General features: G+C 42.6%; 1 protein-coding gene across 1 annotated transcript in view; it reads right to left on the bottom strand.

Moving 5' to 3' along the window:
- The window catches only part of LOC137431848 (bone morphogenetic protein receptor type-2), a 136845-nt gene that overhangs the window by 34923 nt on the left and 84768 nt on the right, over window positions 1-17154 (bottom strand). Inside the window, exons 8-10 of the mRNA XM_068123607.2 lie at window positions 13738-13898; window positions 12854-13001; window positions 5052-5188 (exon numbers count right to left, since the gene is read on the bottom strand). Of these exons, the coding sequence (XP_067979708.2) occupies window positions 5052-5188; window positions 12854-13001; window positions 13738-13898 (446 nt within the window). The remainder of the gene's footprint in view (window positions 1-5051; window positions 5189-12853; window positions 13002-13737; window positions 13899-17154) is intronic.

The following is a 17154-nucleotide window of genomic DNA, read 5'->3' as shown; positions in this document are numbered from 1 at the left end:
ACCAAATTTTTAAAACAAATGAATTTGACAGATATATGGCGGGTACAGCACCCATCAATCAGGCAATACACATGGTGTCGATGCATTCAGGGTAATATTGTACTTGCTCGCTTGGACAAGTTTTATATTAATCCTCCACTTGAACGCCTTGTTCTGTCATCCAAAATTTGCCCATCAGGATTCTCGGACCACAGCGCAACATTTCTCAAAATTTCTGCCCCCTGCCCGAAACACAAGAGTGCTTTTTGGAAATTTAATAACAACTTACTTGATGATAGTACCTTTAAGGACATTTTTCCGGAAATTTGGAATATTCTGGTTGCCTCCCAAGGGAATTTCTCAAACCTCAGACAATGGTGGGATAATGCCAAAACGCACATCAGACTGTTCTGCCAACAATATCGTGCGTATGGTGTTCAAGAGGAAAGAAAAACCACAACCTTACTTGAAGATGAAATCCTGGAATTACAGGAACAGCTTCAGGGAACCGCAAGTGTGAGCTACCAGGGAATGAGGCAACAAATCCATGGAAAAACGGCCTTACTGAATTCCATATCCGAAAGGCGAGCACAAAATGCTTTATTGCGCCTGAAGATGAGGTACATACACGACCTTGATGCTCCAACCAAATTCTTCTTCAGCCTTAAAAGGGGGGCCTCTTCGTCAATGATTACACGCTTGCTCCATGATGGGGAACTCCTTTATGAAGATGGCAGAATCAGGGAATGTGCCCGGAAACATTTTAAACAACGGTTTATGCGGCATGACATTAACCAGGATGCAATATCGGAACTTGTTTCTAACCTTCCAACATTGGCGGAGGATCAGAAACAGCAGTTGGAGGATCCTCTTAGGTTACCTGAGCTCACCGCTGCCTTGAAGGCCTTGGAACCTGATAAAGCCCCTGGACTGGATGGGCTGACAAGTGAATTTTTCCAGTTTTTTTGGGACACCATTGGACCTCACCTACTGCGGGTATTGAATGAATGTTTAGAGGATGGACAACTGCCGTGGAGTTGCCGGAGAGCAGTCACCACCTTAATTCCTAAGAAAGCGGACACTCAACTTATAGAGAACTGGCGTCCTATTTCTGTTTTATGTACGGATTATAAAATTTTAGCCAAAGCCTTGTCTAATCGAATGAAACCTTTTATGAATGTACTAATAGGAGAACATCAATCCTTTTGTATTCCTGGACGTACTATTTTTAATAATATCTTTCTTATCCGTGATACCATTCGGTTTTGTAACAATTTTAATATGAATGTTGGTCTGTTTTTTATTGACCAAGGAAAAGCCTTTGACTGTATTGACCACATGTACCTTTTTAGAGTTTTAGAGAATTTTGGGTTTGGACCTATTTTTATCTCGTACGTTAAACTTTTGTATTGTAATATATCCAGTGTTCTTAAAATTAATCAAGTATTGTGTAGCCCCATTGCTGTACAACGGGGAGTACGGCAAGGTTGCCCGCTATCTGGACTTTTATACTCTCTTGCCATCGAACCTCTTCTGCTCCAATTACGTACGCACATTTCTGGCTTCACTGGATCAATTCTTACCACACCGCTAAAAGTCTCTGCCTATGCAGATGATGTCTGTATTTATATAAAAAATAGTGCTGACGTCACTGCGGTGGCTCAGGCACTAAAAACATATTGTCAGGCTTGTTCAGGCCAGGTAAACTGGAAGAAGAGTGAAGCCCTTTGGATAGGACCTGGAGATTGCCCGCCAATTGTCCTACCAGGAGGAGTGAACTGGCAGAAAAGTGGCATTAAATACCTCGGTATTTTCCTCGGAGACAACACCTTTGAGCAGCAGAACTGGGTGGGATTACCAGACAAGGTAATGGCAAAACTGGCCCGCTGGAAAGGACTTCTTTTTCAACTTTCGTACCGCGGAAGAACTCTTGTCATTAACAATCTTGTCGCCTCTATGCTATGGCATAAGATGATATGCCTACAACCGCCCGGGAGCCTTCTTATTACACTGCAAAAGAGCATTGTCGACTTTTTCTGGAGCGGGAAACACTGGCTCCAACCCCCCGTGGCATACTTACCACTCACTGAAGGTGGCCAAGGTCTTATTGATATCCGCAGCCGGATTATGGTCTTCCGGCTTCATATCGTGCGCCAACTTGTATATGGAGATGAAGCCCTACTCTGGAGGCCTCTGGCTAACTGCATATTACAGCTTACATGCAAGCTGGGTTACGACCGAGAACTTTTCTTGATGAACCCTCATCAAATCGATTCATCCTTGCTGCCCACCTTTTACCAAGGGGTGATGAACGCCTGGCAAGCCCTGTCCTTTTCCCGTGAAATGGCAACATACAACATGGAAATGTTGTTGAATGAGCCCCTATGCTACAACCCCTTCCTGGAAAACAGCTTGAATAATAGGGGACTCGTTCAACGCTTTGTTGATGCCAAGCTGCTGCGAGTGAAAGACCTCATGACAGAGTCTGGGAGCTGCCGGCTGAGTGCTGCCGCTGTGGCACAAAAAACCGGAATAAAATCTGTCAGGATCATCTCTCGGTTCCTTCAAGGGATATCCACAACGTATCGTAATACCTGCGAGGAACTTGGCCCTTCCCCCGAGGAAACAGCGGGTGACTTCCCCAAACTCCTAGTCTTCAGCCCGCCACTTAATCTGTCCCCTGGCCTGAACAGCCCTGATGATACTGCATTATCCCTTCCCGCCTTTCCAAAGAAAACTTTGTACAACGCGTACGTTAAAATTTTATACGCAAAAACATTTTCTGAGCACCCGAGGCTTCGATGGCGGGATGTTTTACCCCCAATACCCCCCAAAAAATTGCCCCAATTGGCGAAGTTTTTATCTCTTGCCTACTCCAAAGTATGTTGGAGATATTCAATGGAAACTTGTACACTGGATTTTACCTTATAATGTTTTACTGAACCGGTTTTCTACTGCTAACTCTAATCTATGCCCTTTCTGTGCATCCATTGAAACCCTACCGCATATATACCTTGAGTGTGAACGATTGCAACCTCTTTTTACATTCCTTCAGGAACGCTTTGTGAAGCTTGGTTCCCTCTTCAATCACAATGTTTTCATTTATGGTGTTTTAGGACCGTCTTCCCTTAGAAATGTGGTTTTAATGAATTTTTTAATTGGCCAAGCCAAGTTTGCAATTTATAAATCCAGGAAGAAAAAAATGGGAAACGCTTCTGTCTCGTCATATGATGTACTGCTCACCTTTAAGGCTCTTGTAAATGCAAGACTAAAGCTAGAGTACCGGTTTTTTAAAATGAACAAGAATTTAACATGTTTTAAAGAAAAGTGGGTTTTTAATGATGTCATATGCACACTTGATGATGATGATTTGATAATAATTTTTCCTTGAGACCATTTTTATTGTGTTTTGTTTCTTTATGACTGAACATTACTGATTTTTTGTACTCTTGTAATAAAAGGAAGAAACAGTCAGTCTCTCTCTCTCTCTCTCTCTCTAACTCCCCAACTCTCTCTCTACACGTAAACTCCCCAACTCTCTCTCTACACGTAAACTCCCCAACTCTCTCTCTACACGTAAACTCCCCAACTCTCTCTCTACACGTAAACTCCCCAACTCTCTCTCTACACGTAAACTCCCCAACTCTCTCTCTACACGTAAACTCCCCAACTCTCTCTCTACACGTAAACTCCCCAACTCTCTCTCTACACGTAAACTCCCCAACTCTCTCTCTACACGTAAACTCCCCAACTCTCCCTCTACACGTAAACTCCCCAACTCTCTCTCTACACGTAAACTCCCCAACTCTCTCTCTACACGTAAACTCCCCAACTCTATCTCTACACGTAAACTCCCCATCTCTCTCTCTCTACACGTAAACTCCCTATCTCTCTCTCTCTATACATGTAAACTCCATATCTCTCTCTCCACACGTAAACTTCATATCTCTTTCTCTACACCTAAACCCTCCCGCATACCTTCTCCCCACCTATAATCCCTCCCTCTCTAAAACCAACACTCCCCCCTCCCTCTTTACACCTAAATTCCCTCCATCTCTATACCAAAACTCCCCCTCCCTCTCTACACATAAACCCCTCCCTCCCTCCCTCCCTCTTTACACCTAAATTCCCTCCCACACTCTCTACACCTAAATTTGAGGGAATTTAGGTGCAGAGAGGGAGGGAGGGAATCCCTCCCTCTCTACACCTGGGCCCCCTCCCTTCCTCTCTCCATTCGTGGTACTTTTTTTGTGAAGAATCACTTAAAATTCTTGGATCCAGATCTGGATCTTCACCAACATCTAATAATTTCTTCCTCGCCATACCCCAACCTGTCACCTTCGGTGGCAGAGGTAATAATAAGAGTTTCTGCCGAAAGAACATGGTGGTTCGTGTGTAGCTTATGTCTACTGGTTGCATCATCTTCTGGGGGTGCGGGTGTGCCTCTGATGCAATGCCCTCTGTTACCAGTCTGCTCGTACTCATTTTGCCGACTTCGCAAGGATGATAGGCTGAGACAACCCACCTGGTGTTAATTCAACAGCGCGACAAGGGCTCAAACTCATAACCCTAAGATACCAGGCCAGTCACCTTAACTCTTAAACCAACACCAGCCTTCCAATAGAAAATGGACAACCAACAGATGAAGTAAATAAAACAACAAAGGTCTAGCATTCTAACCAATGCATTGTATTCCAACAAAGCAAACAAGGATAACTTTTTTATGAATTTGAAGAACATAAGAGTTGGGAAAAGTGTAGTTTTGGCAAGGTTCAAATTCACACCCACCTGCAAGTAAGTTATTTTCAAACGAGAAAGTCAACTTTGTATGGATTTGGCAAATTAAGAATCCAGTTACATGAGATGTCGGGAAAATAATCTTACTTGAATGTTTCCAAATGCAAAAGGCATCCAAGAAAGGAAAGGAAGCAAAGGAACCCAAACAAACGTCGACTTTCAGATTGAAATGCCAAAGTTAAGTATCAAAAGCCAATATAGTGAGAGCCAAATCGTGTTCCTTAGTTTTCAAAGCACGTACAGCAACAAAACGTGCAAATATTACTGCTGCTCACCAAGCTGTTTTCTTTCCACGCATCGGGAAAGAGCGGTCGCTGCTTCTCATGAGACACGAGTACCTGCATATCCTCGATTGTTGGCTGGGTGCCCACCTCTGCTTGGAAGGGCATTTGATATTCAGGCACGTTCTCACCTGTATAAACCCAGAACAGCATTAGAAAAAAACCTTCAATTACATCACGGTTCAGTGAAATCATTCACCTGCTTGGAGCACAGATAATAGAATGGAAGTACAGGAAATCTTCAAATACAAAACAAACATCAAATAATCAATGCTTCATCGATATGCTCCTGTAGGTGGATTTCCTGATGCACAAGAGGGTGTCAGGTCAGGCATATACACCATTTTTAAGTACACCCATGGGTTGTAGCATGCACTGATTGCCTGAGCGCAGCAAGTCTCGTTTGAGAACATGGAGAAACTAGAATGGCACTCTTCAAAGTCGACCGATATGCCTCCACCTACATTATTACATCATTGTACATACTTGTACCAGGTTTGATTCAAATCCCTTCAGCTGTTCTCAAGTCTCACATTTTTACCTGACATGACTGTTGACCTTTGATGCAGAAATCTAATCAGTTCATCTTTTCATCATAATATGTACTTATACCAACCAAAATACCCCATAGCGTGTGTGTGTGTGTGTGTGTGTGTGTGTGTGTGTGTGTGTGCGTGCGTGTGTGTGTGTGTGTGTGTGTGTGTGTGCGTGCATGTGTGTCTGAGCTCTATTATGAGCCTTAGTACCATGTATTTAAAAAAAAAACAGAAAACCAAAAGGCTAACAGCGATGTAGCCGGGCTTGTAAAATATTACAAACCACAAACACATATGTTTAGCTTTTCAAACAGTTGTTAATGCTGTTCATAACATTAAACAAAGAAATTTAGAGGAATCCAGACATCCATGAGGTACGCTTTACTTACAGAACTGAACGAAGACCTACTGTAATCCCTGTACCCCACAAGGGTTGGGGATGTGCTCATTCACCAAGCAGCTCGCTAGTGCTTGCCAAACCAGCCGTTTCTTAAGGGTTTTGAATGGAGTGCTTGCTCGAATGCTTAAACCACTTGGAGATCTCTCCACAATAAACTTGGTAAATGAAGACACACCCAATGTTCTTGAGACCCGACCATAGATCGACTGTAATCTATTATACCCCAAAGAAGAATGACCCTTCCTGCCACTCCCGTAGTGAGCGGGTGTAGGCTTACTTGTAAATTAAAATGTTGGTCGGTTGAGTCAGCCGTCGTAATGACATCATAGACGTAATGACACAACGGACACAAAACTGATATATTTTAACTTCCAGTAAGTATGCAGTCACTACGAAGGGATTAGTGTTATGATTAGATTAACTATAATATTAACGTTACGTCATCATTATTTCGAAAATGATATTACCATTAAAAAACCGAGGTGAATTCCCTACTTCCTCGGTTATTAATATTAGTGCCGAACGCCGCTTAGATCATTGATCATGAATCATACACCACTTCAATCAATTATCTTTCCATTCACGACATTGGGATTAAAGTGTTAAGGTTGTATTTACTATATTATTATTATTACGAAAACGATACTACTGAAACGACACACTACTGTATTAAGAAGAAAAAAAACAAGAAAAAAAAACACCTTTAGAGGCCATTTCCCCCCGCAAAGCGGGGGTTGGCCTTTTTCGGGGACCGTGGTTGTTGTTGTTTTTTGGTCCCCTTTTTGAAGCAATGTTTTACGGCCGGATGCCCTTCCTGCCGCCAACCCTTTTTGTCGCCTTTTACGACAAGCAGGGAATTACCAGTGAACTGGTACTCAATTAGCCGACCTCGGAAGGATGACAGGCTGTCAACCCCCCTGGCGTTAATTCAGCGATCGACCGGGATTCGAACCCAGGATCCCAGGATCCTAAGCTGGCACCCTAGCCGCTAGCCCAACACCAGGCTAACAGGTATTAAGACACCAGGTATTAAGAAACCTGGGCTTAAATTGTCCAAAGCGGTCCAAAGATGAGTCATAACGCCTATACATACCGTATTGTTGAAAGAGACGTAATGTCTATGCTTTCAATATTTCATGGTCATTTTAACAATCGGTTTTTTGTGTTTCACACTGAATGAAAAACGTAAAAGTAGAGTATGGCGATTGTGATATATGACAGGTTTGACGATATGTTCGGCATGAATGGCATGTAAATCAAAATGGCGGAGTGTGGAGAGTCAGCCTCATGTCAAAGTAATGACATCCTCATTACCGCCGGAATGACATCAGATGTAATCACATCACCCTGTCATGTGACCAGATCCTCAGCTCTGATTGGTATACGTTTGAGGGGACATACATATGGACGGACAAACACTGTTCTAGACGGCTTCGCCCGATGGGCTATGCCGTAAAAAAAATTTGGTCAAAATCCCACCACTGGTTCACAAGTTAGCTCGGTATCATAAATTTTACCAAACGGAACCTCTGACCTTTGACCTATTGACCCCCATAATCTAGTCAGTTCCTCTTTGCATAATTATACATACTTGTATCAAGTGTGACTTGGTTCTCTTCAGCCGTTCTTAAGTTATCGCGGTAACAAAAACATATTACAGACTCTGACCTTTGACCTTTTGAGCCCAATATTAAATCGGTTAATCTTTGCATCATAATACATACTTGTACCAACTTTGGTCAAAATCCCAGCGCTGGTTCACAAGTTATTGTGGTAACAGAATTTTTACCTAACATGACCGCTGATCTTTGACCTCGTGACCCCAAAATCTAATCAGTTCATCTTTACATCATTAAGCACACCTGTACCAAGTTTGACTTGTATCCCTTCAGCCGTTCTCAAGTTATAAACCGATTACAGACTTTAAACTTTGACCTATTGATGCCAAAATCAAACCAGTTAATCTTTGCATCATAATACATACTTGAGGCATCATAATACAAACTTTGGACAAAATCCTGATGATTTAATTTTTTTTTAGCTTTGGCCCCCTGCTTGATGGACCAGGTTTGGAAGGTTTGAAAGATATTTATGGTCAGATAGTCATCCCTCCACCTACATTATTACATCATTGTACATACTTGTACCAGGTTTGATTCATACTTGTACCAGGTCAGATAGTCTTCAAAGGAGACATTGAAAGCAAAAATACATCGAGAGGTCAACACAACAGACAAAGGGGGAGAGACCAACGCATAATGCAAAGTTACACCAAGCAAAAATGAATTTTGTCAACTGTTTCTGCATTACAGGAACATTTTCAAGAATATCCGGTGAAGGTACACACACATTTCCAGTCTTAATACATGCCCAAATAACGCAGGCCTGTTTTGATTATTTTTAGAAGGTGGAAGGAAGAGGACGAGAGGTCGTTGGATGATGAAAGGTTCAACAGGATGTTTGGATATTGTATGCTGAAATGTACAAAAAGAGAATAAGCTAGTCTATAATAATAATAACAAGGCAGCTGTGTTTCAGTGTGTGTGTGTGTGTGTCCTTGGTTGTTATCTCCATAATTTGGGTTTTAGAAGGTGGAACGGAGTCCTCCCAGGACTACCGGCATTAAAAGAAGCTTATTTCCAATTATAAGTGGAGTCAATGAATCCATCATTGAACTGTTGACATGGTCTTTTGTCTTTTCAAACAGCGTTTGTTTGGATTTTGTCCCACGTCCCAGTCACTCAACACAGCAGTCACCTTGCTTTTCCAGCAGTACACACTTTGCAGAAAAAGGAAAGAGGAAACATCAAATGGTCGAGGTGCAGATCACCTCAATCAAGCTTTTATGGAGAATGGTGCTAATTATGACCATTTTAACGATGACTAGATCTAACTGTAATCTGACAATCTTCCTGGTAGTTGACATTGTGTCCTGGCAGGATTGTGTGGAGGTAGCACACTTAACTTTGAGTTGTCTAGTGTGGTATCGATTCTTAGCCTGACTATAAACTGTTGAACTGGTGCTTTACAGCCAGGGCATTGCATTACAAAATGTGACGCATACCTCGGATGAATGTCAATCCTTGGACTCATCTGCTACAATTATCCAGTGGAGATTTAATACATCAGTGTCATTCTTGAAGAATAAGCCAATTGTCCGTGGTTGCCAAACAAAATTCCAAATTCTTGCCCTGACAACTGCTGAAGAGGGTAAATGCAAACCACCATGAATAATCTTCTCCAAGAGACTGCTGCAGAAGCACTGAACCTGCCTTTGGGGCAGACTACTGCGAGATAGAGAGTTGACATTATTTCTGTGATCAAACACACAACTAGGCTACACAAGCTACATAATGTTCATTTATCTATTCACCTCTGTCCTTCGACATTTCAGATAGGCTGCTCTTGACTTTGCATTTGGTCTTCTGAGAAAGACGGCACTACCTGTTCCTGGCATCAACCAGTGCACAGATAGTCAGGTTCACTATGTTTTTTCGTTCAAAATTTTGGTAGATTAGCAAAACTATACATTTTTGGAATATTCAGAGCATGAGGAATCCAAAAATTAATGTTTACATTTGCGTAGACACCTTTGCGAAAATGACACTCAGGACAGTGATGAAGATCTGTAAAAGCATATTCCTGAACGGTATAGATCTCGTAGATCCTGTGTATAGGACTTATAGTTCAATCTGATACTACCTATAACTTCCTATAACAACCTATAACTTCAAAGGACTTGCAATATCATGTATTATGTAATACAGTTATATCACAAATATAAAGACAATGGTTTTCAATTACCTTTGTTTGTTGCTTTTCTATAATCCTGAGCACTATTTTGAGGCCTTTATTGGATTCCTTGACCCAGAAAACATAGGATTAGCATATTTAATTAAGTCTCTAGGTTGACTAGAAGCCGAGATCGCGTAAAATATGTATTTTATGGCGGCCATTTTCAAAATCCAAAATGGCGGCCATGCAGGTGTCTGTGCAAATGCCAACATTGATTTTCAGATTCTCCATGCTCTGAAGATTCCAAAAATGTACAGGTTTGCTAGGTTTGCAAAATTTTGAAAGAAATTATATTTGTTAACTATCTTCATCCTAGGGTGAACCTGACTATCTTCATCACTGTCCTGAGTATCATTTTCGCAAAGGTGTCTACGCAAATGTAAACATTAATTTTTGGATTCCTCATGCTCTGAATATTCCAAAAATGTATAGTTTTGCTAATCTACCAAAATTTTGAACGAAATTATATTTGTTAACATAGTGAACCTGACTAAGATATGCATATTCATGTTGTCGTTGCAAGAATAAAATTGTAACCTTTTCCACCATTAATAACGGCTAAATTATGTTTTTATTACTTGCAAATTCGAAGATTTAAAAAGTCTATTGGTTGGTCTTGTGCATTATTTTGTCTGTCTATCTGTTTGTCTGTCTGTTTGTCTGTCTGTCTGTTTGTCTGTGTGTTTGTCTGTCTGTTTGTCTGCCTGTTTGTCTGCCTGTTTGTCTGCTTGTTTGTCTGCCTGTTTGTCTGCCTGTTTGTCTGTCTGTCAATCGCATAAAGGTCACAATTTTAAACCGATCTTCACTAAACTTCACCAGATGGTAGAGTTCATCATAAGGAAGAAGCCTATTGATTTTGAGGTCAAAGGTGATCTTGAGGTCAAATTTCTAAAATTGTCATTTTTAATCGGATCGACTTGAAAATTGAACAGTATTTTTTTTTTTTTAATGTTGAAGGAAATTGCTATTAATAAACAGCAACTGCATTGTGCCTCATGGAATTGGGAGACCAACTATTTTATGGTCAAAAGGTCAAATGTCAACTCAAGGTGAAACTTCTAATATCATCACTTTTCATCTGAACAATCATCAATTTTCACCTCAAAATTAAAGAGCAATTGCATTGTACATCACAGAATTGGAAAACCAGCTACCTTGGGGTCAAAGGGTCAAAGATAAACTATAGGTCAAACTTCTAAAATCAATTTTATCTGAAAATCATCACTTTTCATCCTATTAACGTGAAAATTAAACAGCAATTACATAGTGCATCACTGAATTGGGAAACGAACTACTTTTGAGGTCAAACGATCAAAGGTCAACTCAAGGTCAAACTTCTAATATAAATTTTCATCTGAAAAATCATCAATTTTAATCCGACTGACCCGAGCTCTGATTAAGTTCGTCAATTTTAATCTTAATGAAATGGACAATTTGATGTATCCATGGCAACTTTTTTGAGGGGAAGGGGTGGATTTTGCAAGTATCGGGCTCTGTCTGCATGATGTCTTCTTGTTTTATTATTATTGATGCAGTCGAATATGGTCATTGTCATATATGAATGAATGTGAATGATCGTTTTAAGGCCATTTTCCCCGCTAGAGCAGGGGTTAGCCTTGCGGGCCCCATGACAATCATGGTTCCCTGTTTAAGGCAATAGTTTTACGGCCGGATGCCCTTCCTGACGCCAACCCTAACAGAAAAAACATATAACAGAAAAACATATTTCTGTCATATAACAGAAAAAATAATAATTAAGGATCAAAGGGAGGAGCTGATGCACTAGAGGTTGTAAGAGCATGTTTTTGCCAATGGTGGTTGGTCTTGGCACCATTCTCATCAATAGAGGTATCATCAATTACCTTGAAAGTACAAACAAGGAAGATGACCACATGATAAAGATGTGCAGAAGAGCAGGGCAAGAAAAGCCAGAACAGATGCACAGTTGTTGAGTTTTGAGGATGAGGGAACCATTCCAAATCAGGGTCATTTTGTAGCTGTGGTAAAAATTCAGTGAGAAACTACTCTGCCTTAATGGATAGGAAGCTTCACCTTCACTTCATCCAAAGAGCAGAATATGGAGGAAAGGGGTTAGAGGGAGTTAGAGGAGAGACGACAGGGAAGAAAAAGTTGGGAACTCAAGTTTTTTTCCCAACAGCTGATGAGTGGAGATATGGAAAAAGATTATGGTCCCAACTTTTTGTATAACGCTATTTCGGAGAGCTTGTTTTTGCAATTATGGGCAGTTATTGTCCTATACTGGCATCCAGGAAAGAGGAAATGGAGTGAGTAGATGATACACAACAACAACAACATGCATTTTAAAGGCCATTTTCCCTACTAGAGCGGGGGTTAGCCAAGAGCCGGGGTTAGCATATGTAGATGTGAGTGAGTGAGTAGATGATACAGAGCACAAATATAGTTGAGAGGAAAGACAGCCGAGAAATATGAGGGAGGATGATAGGGAACACACACTACCTTTCGATGATTTCAAAAGCTGCAGAGCAAGTGATGTAAGATACATCTATGGAGCACGTTCCTAATGAATGAATGATCGTTTTAAGGCCATTTTCCCCGCTGGAGCGGGGATTAGCATTGCGGGCCCCATAACAATCATGGTTCCCTGTTTTGAGGCAAAGTTTTTTTTTATGGCCGGATGCCCTTCCTGACGCCAACCCTTGGTCGCCTCTTACAATACCCAGGGATACGGTGTACCTATTCTAAATCGGGGTACACACCGTGATCATTCATCCCAGTAAGCTGGTACTCAATTTGCCGACCGGAAGGATGACAGGCTGAGTGAACCCCCCTGGCGTTAATTCAGCGATCGATCGGGATTCTAACCCAGGATCCTAGGATCCCAAGCCGGCACCCTAACCACTCAGCCAACACCAGGCCTAACGCATTCCTAATAATACCAACGCATTTCTAAAACACATTTCTAATAACAAGCTCGTGGGTTGAAACATGAAAGATGTGTTTTTGTAATCACAAAAAATATGAAACATATGTTCAAAAAAAATCTACACAGGATTTGAAGGATATCATTGGAGGTATAGTCGCACCTGGGAACAACTCGTGGCATCTCATATACACTTCCCAAAAGACAAGTCCGAGCGCGTACACGTCGACCTGCTTTAGAGCCGACTCGCAGTCATGCAGATTCATGGCACCCTCGAGCACCTCTGGAGCCATGTACCTCACCGTGCCAACCTGAAAAACACACAACGCATGGTGGTAACTGCTATAGATGATTGAAGTTACTAAGACGTGTTGTGGAGGTGTTAACTCTGATGAAGAAATAAAGAAGAACAATGTAATAAGCTGTGAAATGTTGGCAGTTTATTACAGTTCCTAATCAGCCCATTAGGCCTGGTGTTGGCTTAGCGGTTAGGGTGCCAGCTTGGGATCCTAGCATCCTGGGTTTGAATCCCGGCCGATTGCTGAATTAACACCAGGGGGGTTGACTCAGCCTGTCATCCTTCCGAGGTCGGCAAATTGAGTACCAGCTCACTGGTAATTCCCTATGTGTCGCAAGAGGCAACTAACAGGGTTGGTGGCAGGAAGGGCATCCGGCCATAAAACATTGCTTCAAAAAGGGGACCACGGTGCGCGAAAAAGGCCAACACCTGCTCTGCAGGGAAAAATGGCTTCTAAAGGTGGTCTCTCAATCAGCCCATTATTGGTAATTGGCCCAATCTGAAGGAATGCAACAAAATGGTGAGAGGATTTGTTGATCATAGTTGTAAAACACGGACAAATCTTTAAAACACGGCGGAAAGGGAAGGAGCAGCATGTAAGGGCAAAGGAGAAGGGAGTCTAACATTAACCATCGTTGTCTACATGCGACAAACACAATCTCTAACAATCGACGATACAAGGCCATTGGCACATAAAAATAAAAATGAATGGTTGTTGTTCATTGCTGTGCAAGCCAATGACCACATGCCTCGTTGAGGGTCGCTGAATCATCTTCACCAGATCGGACCGGCCGCTGTCCCGTAAGCCTCATAGCAAAGCCAAAGTCAGCCAGGACGCAGGAGCCATCGGCACGAACAAGAACATTGCGCGAACTGAAGTCCCTGTGAGCAATTGCTGGTTTATACTTGTCTGCAGGAAATGATCAGAGGCACAGGCAAATAGTGAGTAAGACAGCAGCTGGAGATGTGGTACAGTCACCGATTGCCAAACTGCTTGTAAGTGCTGAAAAGAGCACTCGATAATACTACAATATCGTTAATTATGTGATGCAAAGAAAGAAAATGCCGAGCAACTAAAATGGTAAAGAAATGCTCGACGGAATTGGGGGGAAAAGAAAAGTTGAGGTTGGGGGAAAAGTCTCACGTCGTTATCTTTTTCTTCTAAGTGATTTGATGGTTGTTTTGCGATTTCATTTACCGTAACAGAAATGCTCAAAGTGAACCAACCCTCTGCATACATGTTCCCAGCATGTAGAGAATGCAAATTTCTTCCCTTCTGTTCTTTCTCTTATTACAATTTGCAGTTTGAGTTTCTACTGAAGTTTTCGAATTTCCTGTTTTGGGCGTTAATGTTTCATTTCACCATGAATGGCCTCTGACTTCAACGTCGAAAACTGTTTGGCCGATTCCCCTCAAATTTTTGCAAACTTTCTCGGGGTACCAATGGCCAGGTCACGGGTGCAAAATTAATTTGGCCCCATACCCCCCATCTCCCTACCCTCCTGAGGATGGTGAGAGACGACACCGAAGTTAGGATGTATATGAATGTGGTTTTGTTGCTCCTTTAAAAAAAAAAAAACTATCACTTCTTTCTCTACAGCCCCATTTGCTCTGAATTCTGATTTGGACTTTCTATCCCTGGTTAGTGTCGGCTGTGCCTGTTCCTTAGTCATGGCTGCTATTGATCTGAATAGATATCACCTGTGAGTCACCTCTCTTTCACCTCTCTTTCACCTGAACTTTACTCTTTCAATATGCTTCCTGTCTCTGCTCAGGGCCGTCAGTGTTGCAATCAACACGTCTGTGTGTTTGTATTTTTTCGGCAGAATAACTCGACAATATGAGCCGCTAGAATCACTGGGTTTGGCACAGATATTCATATTGTAAACACAGACGTAGTATCAACCACTGCTGTGGCGGCCAATGGCTGCGGCATGAAAATATATAGTCCTGTATTGAATTTCATTTTGTATTTTTCCTGGTGAGCTCAAAGTTGAACTCGTCTGAGACATTCACAATATGTGGTTCTATGGCAGGTTCGGTGCTGCCAATACAGCCCACACCAGGAATTACAGAGTGGATTGCTTTGGCCTTCCCAGTGGTAGTTACGGCATGTATTTGGGATTTGGCAAGGGTGGCGGTGATAGTTTGACTGCTCTTCGCGAAGGACACCGTTGGATCTTTAACATCCACCAACTAATGTTAGCATACAAGACACCAAGACGGTGCACACATTAATGCCTCGCCCTGCGTGCGCAACACCAGGACGACAGTTTATAGTTGGGTCATTCTTCAAATCCAGGCTAGACAGCTCAGAATTGAGTGTGCGTACCTGAGCTGAGCTCCTGTAAAGAAAAACAAACTACTAATTCGCTTTTATGGAATAACTAAAGAAGTTTTATTTTGTCACACCAATGGTAATTGTAATAACATTACATGATACCTCAAGACATCTTGCTTTGTGAATCATTCCATTTTTTTTATTTTTTTTGTATACAGAATCGAAGCTCGTGTAAGAGCTAACACATTGAACATGAAAAACATGCACAGACACACAAAACATGCAATGAAGGGAGCAAGAGTCTCTGACACACCTTCAACAGCTCTCCCTACCTCTTCCACATCTTACCCTACCCCTCCTCCCCCCTGTTCTGTATCTGATGCTCCCCCTGCCTCTTCATTAACGGTATGGACCTCAAACATCCGGGGCCTTCGTTCAAACTTAACTGATCTCTCCATACAGGTTGCTTCTGTCAAACCAGACGTGATCTGCTTAACAGAAACTTTCCTCCTTTATGATGTCTCTGATTCCTTAGTATCTCTCCCGGGCTACTCCCTCCTCCGGTATGATAGACCTGAGCCTCGTCCTGGAGGTGGGGTTGCTATCTTTATCAAAAACTCTCTTCCTCACTCGCCCTGCACTGCACTCTCTCCACCTCACCCCCAGGAATACCTCTGGCTACGGCTTCCCCTTCGCTCCCACCTCTTGTTCATATGTGTGTTGTACCGTCCACCAAACAGTGATGACTCCATCTACATCTCACTGTCTGATAATATGGACCAACTTCTATCTACTCATCCCAACTCTCTCTTCCTCATATGTGGTGATTTCAACTGTCATCATGCCAGTTGGCTGGGTGTGGGTACCTCTCTCACCAGCCATGGCTCCTCAGCAAAGGACTTCTGCGACTCACTGGGACTGACACAATCTGTCAATTTCCCGACCCGGATCTCAGTCAACGGAACATCTTCTCTTCTGGACTTGGTTATGACTAACTTCCCTGAAAATGTCTGCTGCTCTTCTTTTGCTCCAATCGGATCATCTGATCATGTCCTTGTTAAAGTGGACATCTCTCTGACCATCCTCAGGGAGCCTGCTCAGCGTCGACGAGTCTGGCATTTCACTCAGGCCAACTGGCACGGTCTTCAAGCAGCCATCAATCATCTGGACTTGTCTCCCATCTCTACCACCTCTGACATCAACTCATCCTGGGAATTCTTCCAAAGTAAATTGCTCTCTCTCATGCACAGATTTATCCCATCTCGTCTTCAGTTGTCATACCCTTCCTCCCGTCCATGGTACACGGATTCTTGTGGTGAGGCTGTTGCCCAGAAACAACTTGCCTTCGTCTCCTGGAAAGCAAATCCAACGGAAGGAAATCTCATTTCCTTTCACAAAGCCCGAAACAAGTGTGTGTCCACCCTCAGGAGAGCCAGGAAACAATATCTCTCCGTTCTCAAGACCGAACTCTCTTATCTGTCTCCCTCTTCCAAATCCTGGTGGCGTCTGGTCAAATCCGTTTCTGGTGTTTGTTCCCCCTCCATCCCCTCCCTTACCTCAAACGGCTACACAGCTGACTCCGCACGTGAAAAAGCTGAATGCCTCAACTCTGTGTTTGCCTCTAAATCTTGTGTCCCAAACCCATCCCTCTCTGTACCCACCATACCCAGTCATACCCTGCTGCTCCTGGACTCCGTGTCCTTTCCTCCTGACAAGGTGGAAAAGTTTCTGTCAACCCTCGACTCTGATTCTGCAACTGGACCCGACGGCATCAGCCCACGGGTCCTAAAATCCTGCTCTGCCGCTCTATCTCACCCTCTCTCTGTTCTCTTCACCCTCTCTTTTGCTCAAGGTCAACTGCCATCTGCTTGGAAATCAGCCAACA

The sequence above is a fragment of the Myxine glutinosa genome, chromosome 7 (assembly GCF_964187855.1).
Source record: "Myxine glutinosa chromosome 7, kmMyxGlut1.1, whole genome shotgun sequence".
Lineage (NCBI taxonomy): Eukaryota > Metazoa > Chordata > Myxini > Myxiniformes > Myxinidae > Myxine > Myxine glutinosa.
The sequence above is the reverse complement of the archived record's forward strand: the minus strand, read 5'-3'. Positions and strand labels throughout refer to the sequence as shown.